The sequence below is a fragment of the Hyla sarda genome, chromosome 1, assembly GCF_029499605.1.
Source record: "Hyla sarda isolate aHylSar1 chromosome 1, aHylSar1.hap1, whole genome shotgun sequence".
Classification (NCBI taxonomy): domain Eukaryota; kingdom Metazoa; phylum Chordata; class Amphibia; order Anura; family Hylidae; genus Hyla; species Hyla sarda.
In genome coordinates, this window is record NC_079189.1 from 516,852,928 (window position 1) to 516,868,261 (window position 15,334).

The 15,334-nt window shown below is 41.9% G+C and overlaps 1 protein-coding gene across 3 annotated transcripts in view; it reads right to left on the reverse strand.

Annotated features, from left to right (window-relative positions):
* ADGRV1 (adhesion G protein-coupled receptor V1) overlaps positions 1–15,334 on the reverse strand; it is a 588,171-nt gene that overhangs the window by 299,238 nt on the left and 273,599 nt on the right. For all 3 annotated transcript variants that reach the window (XM_056538342.1, XM_056538334.1, XM_056538351.1), the window contains one exon: positions 1,309–1,548. In XM_056538342.1, the coding sequence (XP_056394317.1) occupies positions 1,309–1,548 (240 nt within the window). The remainder of the gene's footprint in view (positions 1–1,308; positions 1,549–15,334) is intronic.

Below are 15,334 nucleotides of genomic sequence, written 5' to 3' on the forward strand. Positions count from 1 at the left end.
GCGTTTTAATCCTTTATTTATGTTACTCACCAATATACTTTTAAGAAGCTCTAATAAATTCTAGATTTTATATAATATAAATATGATATTGAAGGACTTTTGTAGCCCTTTGGACTATATGTTATTGGATTCTGTACCTTCATATATGTTTGGGGGCAGTGTCTATATTAATATCTAGGTTAAAGGGGTATTCTGGGAACTAAACCCATAGCCCATCCTTTCCTTTTCACCAACCTATGTGTTTGTCTAAATATTATTCATTAGCTATATAGAACAGTTCCCCTCTTTCCTCTGCCACTTACATGCAGGGAGTGAGAGAAAGATGTCCTTCTCAGATCCTCCTTGTCTTTGTGTAAACCCCTCAATGAGATTAGCCCCCACCCTCCTGGAAGACAAACAACACGTGATTTCTGGCTTCACAGCCAAACCTTCATTCCTGTCCCCACCCTGTGTGAGGATCTTGCCGGCAGCCCAATCTCCTCAGCACAAAACATTGCTCTTTTCCTGCTGTAGATCTTATCACTGACTGCTGCCATTAAGAGAATATCATGATTTATTGCTGGGGGGAAGGATAGTTTGAAAGAAAAGACATGTACAGTGTGTTTGCAACAACACAGCATACACACAGATAGCAAAAGCAATTGGCTGGAAGCCATTACACAGAACTGCACTGACTGCTGGGAGTTGCAGTCTGGGCTGCAAGCAAGAAAAAAGAATATTCAAAAGACAACAGGGGGCACAGGAGCTGGCAATATTGCATGGATAACTACAGGGGACACAGAACAGGTATTGTGGTGGCTTTGGGGCATTTTTATTTTTCTAAAATTCCCCGGAGCACCCCTTTAATGTTTAAACTCTAGCAAATTCTTAATATAAGTAACAATAGAACCTGTTGTACTGATGTCTTTTAATAGGGCTTTGAATAAAAGACTTATGATTAAATATGCTTGAATGTTGAACCCATGATAAGGTATACATTTGAGAAATGACTACAGCATGCTGTCCTACTGGTCGGTCAATTTAACTATTGAGCTCTCCATAGGAAGACAATAGGAAAAAGGCTTCCCTTACATCCTCCAGCAACACAATAATGGGGTGTTCTCGTCTCTACATAAATCCATCAAGCCTGTGACCTGGGAAGGGAGCCTGTCAACTGGCTGAGAGTTCATAAATGCCCTCCTAAATGATAAATTGGAACATTTAACTTAAATGGTGAGTCTTGGGGTAGAGCTTTAGATTAATCGTGAGTTAAGGGGATGTACCATCACTCAGCTTTCACATATAAATATTAATTTAATACTTTCTTACTGTTAGAGTCACATTTCCAGCTTTTGGATCAATCTCGGTAGTCCCATTTGCAACGCTTAATACAATAATAAATTTTTTCTGGACTTCAATTTCTCCGTGAGGCAGAATAGTTAGGGTAATGATTCTTACTCCATCTTCTCCATCTTTATAATGGAAAGATCCATTCAAAGGTTCACCAAAGTCCTCGTTACCAGAGGTCAAGATGGCTTTAGAGTTTGGTCCTAATATGTGCCACATAATCTGAAAAAAAAAAGAAAAAACACAACTAGGTGAAGAATAAAATGATTTCCTATGAATACATGGACTCAATAAAAAATAACCTGATAGCAAGGTTCTGGTCATAGCAAATCATAAAGCTAATATAAAGAATAGACCTTTCAACTTCACTAGTCCAATATGTGAATCATCGACCGTAAATAATCTTAATACAAAGATGTAGTAAAATGTCACAACAGCCATCCAGTTTGATATGCTTTCTTTATGTTTACCAGTGGTTCTTAATTTGTGTAACCTCAGGACCCACATTTGTCCTTGGTCATTAAGTATCAACCCCCAAATTTTGACACATCTGACATCAACAGTTAACAACATGGGCGTGCATAGCAGATGTGCCTGCCCACAGCACAGCACATCAGTAACTACCAGAAAGCACTGATCTCTTAAAGTAGCAAAGGCTTCACAATCTTGAAGTGATGGTTGGTGGTCACCGCTCTTTATTTGCCTGTTAGGCAGACGTCGCCACTGCCCCCTGGCAAGGTCTTAGAGGATTGGTAACGGGCCTAATGGAAGAGCCAACTGACCAGGAGCAAACAATAGGTCTAGGATTGCAGTAAGTAATAAATAATTATTCTGGGTCACAATGTCAATGCTGCTGGCTTCTGCAGCTAGTCTGCTCCTTACTTCTGTTTTTCAGTGTATGGCTTGTGCGAGTAATGCAATTTATTCAGTTTTCTTGTGCAAGCCACATGACCAAAAATCAAATGGTAGAATCAAGGCAATATACTGCATACCAGGTACAGCGTGCATGCAGTTCTTGGACAGGCAGCATGCTACCACTATACATAAAGCAGCCAAGCCATACTATGACAGCAAGTCAGGATTGGGGGGGAGTGATGAAAAAAAAAATATTGTTTATATATATATATGGCTCTGAAGACTGGCTCCTCACTTCTCTAGCTCTAGGGCTGTTCCCCCTTTCATCTGCTCCAACATAGCTCTTCTCCACTAAAGGCACACTGAGACACTGCAGGACTCCTTCTCCATTTTTATCCCCCGCTGCACTGGGCATCTGGTATTGCATTGTCATATCAAAAGCATTTATAGCCAGGCCTGGCCCCAGTTGTTTACATAAAAAAAAAGTGGATAGCACAGCGGGAGGCACTTATGAATGTGCAAAGGGGGACACGGGATTGTTAACCCACTCAACACGTGGGTCATGACCCATGAGTTGAGGAACACTGATGTATACTGTATATTCCTCTGATTTTACAGTCCCATGTTTCTCTATGAATAACCTATTACAGTTCTGTTTTGTATATGAGTCCTGATAATCTCCTTTTTCTCACCAGTGGTATAGTAAGTAGTATGTACTTTATATTGTAAGCCTTATCTCTTCATGTCATCAGCCAATCTGATACGACAGAACTGCAGTTGGCAGGAGAGTGCATCAGCCTGAACCTGAAGGGTAGAGGGTTGTGTCTAAGACTACTTCATCTTATATGTAAGCATTAAAGCTACACTATAGTCACAGATCACAGCTCTGCTATAATGAAGCTTAAACCCTTAAAGGGGTATTCCAGGAAAAAACTTTTTTTTATATATCAACTGGCTCCAGAAAGTTAAACAGATTTGTAAATTACTTTTATTAAAAAATCTTAATCCTTTCAGTACTTATGACCTTCTGAAGTTAAGGTTGTTCTTTTTTGTCTAAGTCTTCTCTGATCAGGGCTGCCATCAGAAATTTTGGGGCCCCTTACACAGCTCAGGCCTGGGCCCTCTGGACACCCCTCACAGTACCGACAATAGCACATATCGCATTGCGCATCCTATGACGTATAATATACCAGTATCAGCATTACAAATTGGGCTGCTACCCCCATGCATTCTCCCCCTTGATCAACCTCCTGTGCCATTTCAACCACTCCCCACTGTGCTATATTATTTGCCACCCTCCTGATCCTCCCCATGCCACTTTATCTCCACTCTCTGATCCCCCCTGCCGCTTTATTCCCCCCCTCTGATCCCACCCCCTGCAACTTGATCCCCCCCTCTGATCACCCTGCCACTTTATCCCCCCTCTGATCCCCCCTGCCACTTTATCCCCCCCTCTGATCCCCCCTGCCACTTTATCCCCTCCTCTGATCCCCCCTGCCACTTTATCCCCCCCTCTGATCCCCCCTGCCACTTCCCCCCCCTCTGATCCCCCTGCCACTTTATTCCCGCCCGATCCCCCTGCCACTTTAGCCCCCCCGATCCCTCCTGCCACTTTATTCCCCCCGACTGATCCCCCCCCACCCTGCCACTTTATTCAGAGATAATGGTGAAGAATTATCAGATCCTGTGCAGAGGGAAAGTGGAGCAGTTGTAGATCACTTCTTTAATTTTTCAGATGCCTTTAAAAAAAAAAAAAAAAAAAGGAACAATCTGGTTGCTGTGGGAAACTGTTCCACTTTCCCTGTGCACAGGATTTGATAAATCTCCCCCATTATCTCTGAATTTCATGTGTGTTGTGGCCTCTGTGATTACTTGTGGTTTTCTCCTGATGCCTCATATACATGTTTTTAATTTGGTTGGTGTTAACAAAATGAACTTTTAGCGATATGTGGACCCTTTTTTTGTTTTGTGTAGGTAATTTGTTTTGGAGTTTTACCCTTACAGTTGCAGGCGCCGGCAGATCAGCCAGATATTGTGGCAGCAGTGGTGGCCGGTCACAGGGGGCTCAGTCATGATTGTGACAGCTGCGACCATGATATTTATACCACTTGTGTATTAGAACCATAATACTTTTAATTTTCAACTTTCAGACCTATATGAGGCTTGTTACTTTTTGTGCCACCAATTTTACTTTGTAATGGCATCAATCATGCTACCATGAAATACACAGTAAAAAAAAACGCCATTTTGCAACTTTTGGGGGCTTCCGTTTATACGAAAAGTAGTATACTTAAAATCATCCTCTTCTGACCCCTATAACTTTAGTATTTTTCCATATTCTGGGATGTGTGAGGGCTCATCTTTTGCACTTTGATCTGTAGTTTTTACTGGTACCATTTTTGTTTTGATGCGACTTTTCAATCGCTTTTTATTTATTTTTTATGGTATATGAAATTACTCAAAATTTGCAATTGTGGTCTTTGGTATTTTTTAACAATTATGCCATTGACCGTGTGGGATAATTAACGTTATATTGGAATAGTTTGGACATTTATTTATTGATTCTTAAATCAATAAATGTGGTGGGAGTGTTAAATGCAGTGTGTGGGAATTATATAGTGCAGTGTTTACCAAACAATGTATCTCCAGCTGTTGCAAAACTACAACTCCCAGCATGCCCAGACAGCCGTTGGCTTTCTGGGCATACTGGGAGTTGTAGTTTTGTAACAGCTGGAGGCACACTGTTTGGAAAACACAGACATAGTAATTTGTGAGGGAGTATGTAGTATAGGTTACCTTCACATGATACACATTCCCCTATACAGGAACTTCTTCCTGGGCCTTCATTGCATAGTAGTCCGGCTCCTCCCACCCATGTGACTGATCACATGGTAATGACATCACCAAGCCCGATGTTCGGCAGTTATCGCTCCATTGTGCTGCTGTCCTCTATAAGAGCCTTATCCAGGGAGGAGAGGACAGATGGCAGGAAGTATTTTGCAGCAGTCAATGAAAGCAGGAGGCTGCTGCTTAAACAGCAGTATTCTGTGCTGGGGCTGCTGCAGGGGGGTGCAGCAAGGGCCCGGGCCCCCCTGGGTGACAGGGCCCCTTACTGGAGTACTGTCTGTACCCCCCTGCTTGTGGCCCTGTCTCTGATGACACCTGTCTTGGGAAACGCCCAGTTTAGAAGAGGTTTGCTATGGGGATTTGCTTCTAAACTGGGCGTTTCCCGAGACAGGTGTCATTAGACAGAAAAGAACAACCTTAACTTCAGAAGGTCATAAGTGCTGAAAGGATTAAGATTTTTTAATAGAAGTAATTTACAAATCTGTTTAACTTTCTGGAGCCAGTTGATATATATATAAAAAAGTTTTTCCCTGGATAACCCCTTCAAGGACTCTTTTCACCTTAAGGACTGAGCCCTTTTTTTTTTTTGCAATTCTGGCCACTGTCACTTTATGCATTAATAACTCTGAGATGCTTTTACATTTTATTCTGATTCCGAGATAGTTTTTTCGTGATGTATTCTACTTTAACATATTGGTAAATTTAATGAAAATCTAGAATATTTAGCATTTTTCTAACTTTGAAACTCTCTGCTTGTAAGGAAAATGGATACTACAAATACATTTTATATTGATTCACAAATACAATATGTCTACTTTATGTTGGCATCAGAAAGTTGACATGTTTTTACTTTTTGAAGACATTAGAGGGCTTCAAATTATAGCAGCAATTTTCAAAATGTTCACGAAAATTTCAAAATCTGAATTTTTCAGGGACTAGTTAAGACTGAAGTGGATCTGAGGGGCCTTTTTGTGAGAAATACCCCATAATTGACCCCGTTATAGAAACTACACTACTCAAAGTATTCAAAATGACATTCAGAAAGTTTATTAACCCTTTAGGTGTTTCACAAGAATAGCAGCAAAGTGGAGGAGAAAAATCAAAGTCTGTATTTTTTACACTAACATGTTCTTGTAGCTCCATTTTTTTTTTCATTTTTAAAAGTAGTATAAGGAGAAAAAGATCCCCAAAATGTGTAGCCCTATTTCTCTTGAGTATGGAAATACTTCATATGTTTACATAAAGTGCTCTGGGGGCTCACAACATGGCTCAAGAGAGAAAGAGAAACTGTGGGATTTTTGATACTGATATGCCAATCATTTTCCCAGAATGATGACCCAGAGTATAGCCGAAAGTAAAAATGATGCCCGCCCCAAACCCTATGCTCTGAATCATCATTCTGGGATTGTGATGTGTGTGGCCATCCCTAACCTGTTACCTCAAATGCGCATCCCGCTCAGGTGGGGAGAGAGTGCTGCGCATTTGAGGCAACTGCAATGCTGTTTACTCTGTGTCCCATGACCCATTTTTTGGGGGACAAAAAAAAGATATTATCAGTGGTATTGGGAAAGAGGTTTTGTTTAAAATTTGGAAGACAATGTACTCTGGACTGGTACATTGGAGTATATATCTGGGGAATTAAAATTAGGGAAAAGGATTAAAAATGTAGTGCTCCATGGAAGTGTGATACTCCCTGAAGCAGTTTTTAATGCAGAGGCCCGGATGATTGGGGCAAGTGTCACACTGAGTGGTAGTGTCCTTACGAATCCCGCTCCTGTGACACACTCTGCATTTCCAGTGAGGGGGACCTCCTCTGGAAAGTGTTGGCCGGGGACGATACGGCGGAACCACAGTTCCAGAGGTGTTCTGACCCGCTCTTTAGTGGTCACCAAAGATGAAGGCCTTTAGAACTTCCTGTTGAAACTGCAGGAATGTCCCTGTGTTGCCAGTGTGCTGGAACAATAAAAAAGAGTTATACATGGCAACCTGTACAAAGTGGACCGTAACTTTTTTGTACCATGTCCGTGTTTTCCGCATGGCATCATATGGCTTGAGGACTTGATCAGAAAGATCAACTCCCCCCATATACTGATTGTAGTCCAGAATACAATCAGGCTTCAGGACCGGTCCCGTGGTACCTCGCACAGGGACAGGGGGTGCTGCCATTTCCATGAATTGTGGTGAGCATAAGGACATCCCTCTTGTCCTTATACCTGACCAGCAACAGGTTTCATGGGAAAAGGCACGGGACTCACCCTGGGGGATAGGAGCGTGTAGGGGAGGGGGCAAAAGGCCTCTTTGATTCTTCCGGACTCTCCCACAAGCGACCGTGGATCTGGAGGAGAGGGATACTAGTATAAAAGTTATCCACGTAAAGGTGGTAACCTTTATCTAGTAATGGGTGCAAAAGGCCCCAAACGATTTTCCCGCTAACACCCAGAGTGGGGGGACATTCTGGGGGTCAATACGGGAATCTCCAATATGGGGATCCTCCTTGGCACTGTTCCGGGATGCCTGCTGAATGATTTCAGCAGGTATCTGGCTCCAATCCCCACCCGGCGAGTGTCGGGGAACGGAATCGCAGCAAATCGGCGGTCTGAATTGACCTTAGGACCCCCTTGGCGATATGCCGGGATGCCTGCTGAACGATCTCAGCAGGCATCCCGGTCTGGTCCCTGCCCGGCGAGCAGCAGGGAACGGAGAAACGCAGGGCATACCTGTACACCCTCAGTCCTTAACCCCTTAAGGACGCAGGACGTAAATGTACGTCCTGATGCGGTGGTACTTAACGCACCAGGACGTACATTTACGTCCTAAGCATAACCGCGGGCATCGGAGCGATGCCCGTGTCATGCGCGGCTGATCCTGGCTGCTGATGGCCGACGCCCGCGATCTCGCGGGCGTCCGCCATTAACCCCTCAGGTGCCGGGATCAATACAGATCCCGGCATCTGCGGCAGTGCGCGATTTGAATGAATGATCGGATCGCCCGCAGCGCTGCTGCGGGGATCCGATCATTCATAATGCCGCACGGAGGTCCCCTCTCCTTCCTCCGTGCGGCTCCCGGAATCTCCTGCTCTGGTCTGTGATCGAGCAGACCAGAGCAGAAGATGACCGATAATACTGATCTGTTCTATGTCCTATACATAGAACAGATCAGTATTAGCAATCATGGTATTGCTATGAATAGTCCCCTATGGGGACTATTCAAGTGTAAAAAAAAATAAAAAAAAAATTAAAAGTAAAAGTAAAAAAAAAGTGAAAAATCCCCTCCCCCAATAAAAAAGTAAAACGTCAGTTTTTTCCTATTTTACCTTCAAAAAGCGTAAAAATTTTTTTTTATAGACATATTTGGTATCGCCGTGTGCGTAAATGTCCGAACTATTAAAATAAAATGTTAATGATCCCGTACGGTTAACGGCGTGAACGAAAAAAAAAAAAGTCCAAAAATACTACTTTTTTAATTACTACTTTTTTAATACATTTTATTAAAAAAAATTATAAAAAATGTATTAAAAGTTTTTTATATGCAAATATGTTATCAAAAAAAGTACAGATCATGGCGCAAAAAATTAGCCCCCATACCGCCGCTTATACGGAAAAATAAAAAAGTTATAGGTCATCAAAATGAAGGGATTATAAACGTACTAATTTGGTTAAAAAGTTTGTGATTTTTTTTAAGCGCAACAATAATATAAAAGTATATAATAATGGGTATCATTTTAATCGTATTGACCCTCAGAATAAAGAACACATGTCATTTTTACCATAAATTGTACGGCGTGAAGACGAAGGACAACTGGTCGCGCAAAAAACAAGCCCTCATACTAGTCTGTGGATGAAAATATAAAAGAGTTATGATTTTTAGAAGGCGAGGAGGAAAAAATGAAAACGTAAAAATTTAATTGTCTGAGTCCTTAAGGCCAAAATGGGCTGAGTCCTTAAGGGGTTAAGGACTCGGGAACGGGACCATATGGGTAGGCACTGCATCCTTAAGGCTAGGTTCAGACTACGGAATCTCCAGGCAGAAAATTTCCGCCCGGAGATTCCGAGTGCGGCCAGCGCTGGCTAAATCAGTCAGTGCTAGGACCGCGCGGACACTGCAGTCTCCAATAGACTGCAATGTGTTCCGCGCGGATTTCCGCCTGAAGAAAGAGCACTGCCTTCCTTCAGGCGAAAATTTCTAAGCGGATTTTCAAAGCAGATTTTCAAAGCGGATTTTCCGCTTCACAAATGCCGAAGTGTGAATTTGTGAACGGAAAATCATTCACTACACTATACATTTTAGAAAGCCTAATTTCCGCCTGCAATCTCAAAGCAAAATTGCAGGCGGAAATTCCGTAGTCTGAACCTAGCCTAAGGGGTTAAAGGATCCAGGATTACAATAACCAAGCTGATTTCTTCCAAAAGCAGCACCACACCTGTCCTCAGGTTGTGTGTGGTGTTGTAGCTCAGTTCCATTACAGTAAATGGAGCAAAGTTGTAACACTACACACAACCTGAGGAGAGGGGTGGTGCTGTTTTTGGAAAAAAATCTGCTCTGTTTTTCTAATCCTGGATAACCTCTTTAAAGGGGTACTCCAGTGGAAAACTATATTTTTTTTTATATCAATTGGCTCCAGAAAGTTAAACAGATTTGTAAATTACTTTAATTAAAAAATCGTAATCCCTCCAGTGCTTACAGTATCAGCTGCCATATGAGCCACAAGAAGTTCTTTTCTTTTTGAATTTCTTTTCAGTCGGACCACAGTGCTCTCTGCTGACACCTCTGTCCATGTCAGGAACTGTCCAGAGCAGGATAGGTTTGCTATGGGGATTTATTCCTGCTCTGGGTAGTTCCTGACATGGACAGAGGTATCAGCAGAGAGCACTATGGTCCGACAGAAAAAAAAATAAATAAATAACTTCCTGTGGAGCATACAGAAGCCAATAAGTACTGGAAGGGTTAAAGTTTTTTAATAGAAGTAATTTACAAATCTGTTTAACTTTCTGGCACCAGTTGATTTAAAAAAAAAAGTGTTTCCCACTGGAGTACCCCTTTAAGCTCCATTATAGCAGAGCTGTGATCTGTGTAAGTGAAAAGCAGACAAAGAGCAAGCATCGAGGAAAACAAGTAGCTGGTAGGCATCTCATACATTATGGGGGAGGGGTGATTTATCAAAACCTGTGCAAAGAAGAAGTTGTCCAGTTGCCTATAGCAATCAATCAGTTCCCTTCTTTCATTTTGCAGAGGCCTTGTTAGAAATGAAAGAAGCGATCTGATTGGTTGCTAGGGGCAACTGGGCAACTTTTCCTCTGGACAGGTTTTGATAAATCTCCCCCATATGCATCAATGGCCTCAAAGAACCTTTCTTAAATTAAGGCTATGTTCACATAGTATAAGGTTCCTTTCACACTAAACTGTTGCTCCGTTTTAAAGACACGTTACAATGTCCCATTTAGAAAACCCTTAAAAACGTCTGTTAAAAAATCCCATTCAAGCCTATGGGATTTTTTTTATTATCTGTTCTCACTCGTTATAGCCCGTTATAGCCCGTTATGACCAACAGATGTTATTTGTAAAGTGAGAAAAATTTGTGCATGTGACATTTTTTTCTCCCCTCACAAGTAATGTCCGTTTGTCATAACAGGCTATAACAGGTGAGAATGGATAATCAAAAAATCCCATAGACTTGAATGGGATTTTTTAATGGCCATTTTTAAGGGTTTTCTAAACGGGACATTGTAACAGGTCTTTAAAACGGAGCAACAGTAATGTGTGAAAGGAGCCTTAATTGTAGTGGTATATTTTAATTTACACTTGCATTTTCAACCATAACATTGAAATTACGGGTGTGTTTTTTAAACACTGCATGCACTGACATCCCCTTTTCCATAGACTTTCATTGTGCACATTATTAGATAAAAAATACAGACAGATTTGATTCCTATAAATGATGTATTTTGCTAAATATTTTACACCGTGGGAACACAGCCTTAACATTAAAAAAATAAATAGGTAAATAAGAGATAATCGCCAATGTTTTATTTTAAATTTTTTTTGCTAAGTATGTTGCTTTTTTTTCACATAACAAGTATTTAGCACTTATAAGAAATCGTGACACTATGTTAAATGCTTTTGACACTTCTGGGATGACTTAATAAGGAACAACTATAAATAAGCTGAAATTGTGAGCCCTACGCCTTATGTTTGTTGGTAATGTAATCATTAGCAGCCATATAGAAAATACTATGCCCAGCATGTCTGACTGGGGATATTCTATACCTGGTTCACATCTACGTTGGTATGACATTCACAGAATCTGTTTAAATAGTGGGTATAAGCAGGCAAAAAAGTATTGGAAGAGGATTAAAAAAAAACCAAAAAAAAACAGAGAAACAGAAACACAGCGGCACATCCACAATTTTTATTTTGATCTATTTGCTTCTCAGCATAAATTAAAAAACTAACAGGTTGTTAGTATACATTTTAATCAAAAAGTACAAGCCCACTCGCCACGTCAAGGCCACCTATTTAGAGTGGGTCCCTAACCTAACACCTAGCACCGGGTGGTGACCACTGCCTCCGACACACCAAGCCCCCAAGGGAATGACCCAGTGGCCAGGGAGCCCCACTGCTGCCCGACCAAGCCCCTGGCTCTGGGCCACACCACCCTGCAGACAAAGGGGTGGTGCAGCCCAGAGCCAGAGGCTTGGTCAGGCAGCAGTGGGGCTGCATGGCCACTAGGTCTTTCCCCTGTGGGCATGGTGTCTGAGGCAGTAGCCGCCGCCCGGCATTAGGTTAGGGACCCACTCTGACTAGGTGGCCTTGGCATGGTGAGTGGGCTTGTACTCTTTGATCAAAATGTATGCTAACTACCTGTTATTTTTTTAAACTATACTGAGAATCTAGTAGATCAAAATGCAAACGGTGGATGTGCGGCTATGTTTCTCTATTTGTGTTGTACATTTGTAGTCTCTCCCACCAAGGCATTATTAATTAGCAGGAGAATGCATATGGGTTTCCTCCTAACATACTCACAGCCCTCTGGTAGGGAGCACATGGTAGGTATTTACACTGGTGTGGTGCTCTGTGGCGGCCATTGTTTATGTGATGCTTTGTCTGTGGTTTGGCGCGGCCCAGAGCCAAGGACTTGGTCGTGCAGCAGTGGGGCTGCCTGGCCACTGGGTCGTTTCCCCTGTGGGCATGGTGTCTCGGAGGCAGTAGTCGCCACCCGGTGCTGCGCCAGTGGTAGGGACCACTCTGACTAGGTGGCCTTGAAGTGCCGAGTGGGCTTGTACTTTTTAATCAAAACGTATACTAACAACCTGTTAGTTTTTTAAATTATGCTGAGAAGCAAGTATATCAAAATAAAAAAGGTGGATGTGCAGCTATGTCTCTCTATTTGTGTTGTTTTTTTTATTTTTTTTAAATCCTGCTAATAAACAGACACCAGGCAGAAATCAGATGGACCCAATTAAAGTCAATGGGATCCCTCAGGATTTATTGGTGTCTGTTGTGCAACAGACCATCCAGGTCAGTTTTTCAATCATGAATGGACTGTGTGACAATGCTCCCCTTGCAGAGCTTTGATGCAAATTTGAACTTCTGATACAGATAGTAAACCTGCTTTTATAGACATGCATATGCAAAGGTGAGAATGAGTAATACAAATTTTCAATCAGTCGTGTCGCTACAGGGGGGGAAATTAGCTCCCCCTTGTATAAGCTCTGCACCCCTTTATTATTCCGGAGGGGGTGTAGTTCAGCTTAAATGATCATTGTCAGATATAAAAACTTTTTATATGTTGTACATCTTGGCAAAACAATAGTTTTTCTAATATACTTCTTAAAAAATGTTTCACATACCTCCTGGGACACTGATGAGTCCCACAGCAGCATGAGTGTGTCCAAGGGTCATGGACACGAGATGGCTGATTGACAAGGCTGCAGGAGGAAAACAGATTGCAGCAATACTGCTTTACCACAGAGTTTTACCAAACATGTGCCTCCAGCTGTTGTAAAACTACAACTCTAAGCATGCCTCGACAGTCATAATATATATGGGCACGCTGGGAGTTTCAGTTTTGCAAAAGCTGTAGGCACACAGCTGAAGACAACACTGCTGCAGAAAAGAGTTATCCAAACACTGTACCTCCAACTATTCTAAAAGTAGAAGTCCCAGCATTAAAGGACTAACAAAAGATGACACACATGAATGACAAAGAGAAAATATCTAAAAAGTAAAAAAAACTGTACTTTTAGCACTAAACCTTTGCACTAATTTAGGAAGATGTAAGCTATACCCTCAGCATATTGTCTTTGGTGGTAGAGTACAGGCAATCTCCAATAATCATTGTGTGTGTGTGTGTGTGTGTGTACAGAATAAAACCAGAGAGGAAAGGGTTACAGAGAAGTGCTGTCAGGCTTCCGAGAGCAGTGAGTCAGCAGAGTGAGGGGGGAGGAGTCATCACAGTGCAGGTAATAGATGGACACACCCATTCCCTTTGACAAGATGGAAAAGACATTGGGCAGCTGTAATATGCAATTTTTTTGTGAAATATCAGTGAGAGACATACAAATTACATGTACATGATCATGAGGTAACATATAACAGTTTTATTTTTTGTAGGATCTGACAGGTATGCTTTAACTATGAAGAAAATAGTGTGTGGCAGTAGTAATATATTTAGGGGGCACAGTTTGTAGCAGAGTTGTATATAGGGCCAAAGTGTGTGGTAGGCTGGAACTCCACTGAGGCTTTTTTTGCAAAAACACCGTCAAAAATGCCAATTTTCCCGCACGGCGTTTGTTTTTTCAGTGAAAAAACGACGCATCCAGATGTTAGCTGCAAGTCAATGGTAAACTGCAAAATGCCAGATTCACTTGGAGTTTTTCAGTTTGGCGTTTTTTTTATCCTTTTGGCGTTTTTCAGCAATTTCGGGATTTTCAAAACGCCTGCCAAAACCTAGTTTGGCGTTTTTTGCCCTGAAATCGTGGCGTTTTCCTCCCATAGAAGTCTATGGGAGAGCAAAATTGCCAAGAAAAAAGCCATGTTGGTTTTAAATTTTGCGTTTTTGCAGGCGTTTTTATTCTTTTTTGGACTTTAGCGATCCAAAAATTTCGTAGGGTACCATAAAAAAAAAAAAAAAAAAGATACAGTAGTGATGGAAAAAATTGTACCTAACGAAATGTATCTTTTTTATTACGAAATGCTTATTAATTATAAAACAGGGATCAATTTATGTGAGCGGGTAAAGCACTAAAAATGTAGCCGACAATAATAAAAATGTAGTGTGTGTGTGTGTGTTTTTCACTTTTTTTTTTTTTTACATTTTTTAAGAAGTACTACTACTCCCAGCATGGAACACACTGTTCCATGATGGGAGTAGTAGTTACCTGTACTTATTGACAGATCGCCCATTGTGATCCTCTTGTATAATGTATAGATGCGGCGGCCGCTCTTCTCTGGTCCCCTGCACTGACGTATATATACACATATTCATATTTCCCGCAGAGAGCTGTGATTGGTCAGATGGTTCCAGCCAATCACAGCTCTCTGTGAGAAATCAGAATGTGTATATATATACGGCGTGCAGGGGACCATAGGAGAGCACCGGCCGCTGCATTCATACATTATACAGGAGGATCCCAGCGGGTGTCAGGAGTGATACCCGTAGTGATCTTTCCTTAACTACAAGTACTACTACTACCAACATGGAGTGCACTCTGCCCCATGCTGGGAGCTGTAGTACCTGCATTAATAGACAGATCGCAGCAGGTGTCAGAAGTTACACTCACTGTGATCTGTCTATTAATGCAGGTACTACAGCTCCCAGCATGGAGCAGAGTGTGCACCATGTTGGGAGTAGTAGTGCCTGCTAAAGGACACATCACAGCGGGTGCCACTACTGACACCTGCTGTGACCGTCCTGTCTATAGCAGAGATGGAAGCGGCTGTATACATCGCTCGCATCCCTGCTCTGCACTGTACTCCGGGCCGGCCACTCATTCATTCATCTTTTCCTCAGAGCTGTCATTGGCTGAAACCATCTGGCCAATCACAGCTCTGGGTGGAAAATATGAACGGCCAGTGATGTGAATAGTGCAGAGATGTGAGCGCTGTATAGAGCCACAACCCTGCTATATTATGGACGATTGCATTGGGTGTCAGACTGACACCCGGGCCGATATGTCTATAGAACAGGTACTACTACTCTCATCATGGAACAGTCTTGTTCCATGCTGGGAGTAGTAGTACTACATAAATAATGTGAAAAAAAAAAAAAAAAAAGTTAAACACACACACTTTATAAAAAAAATGTATA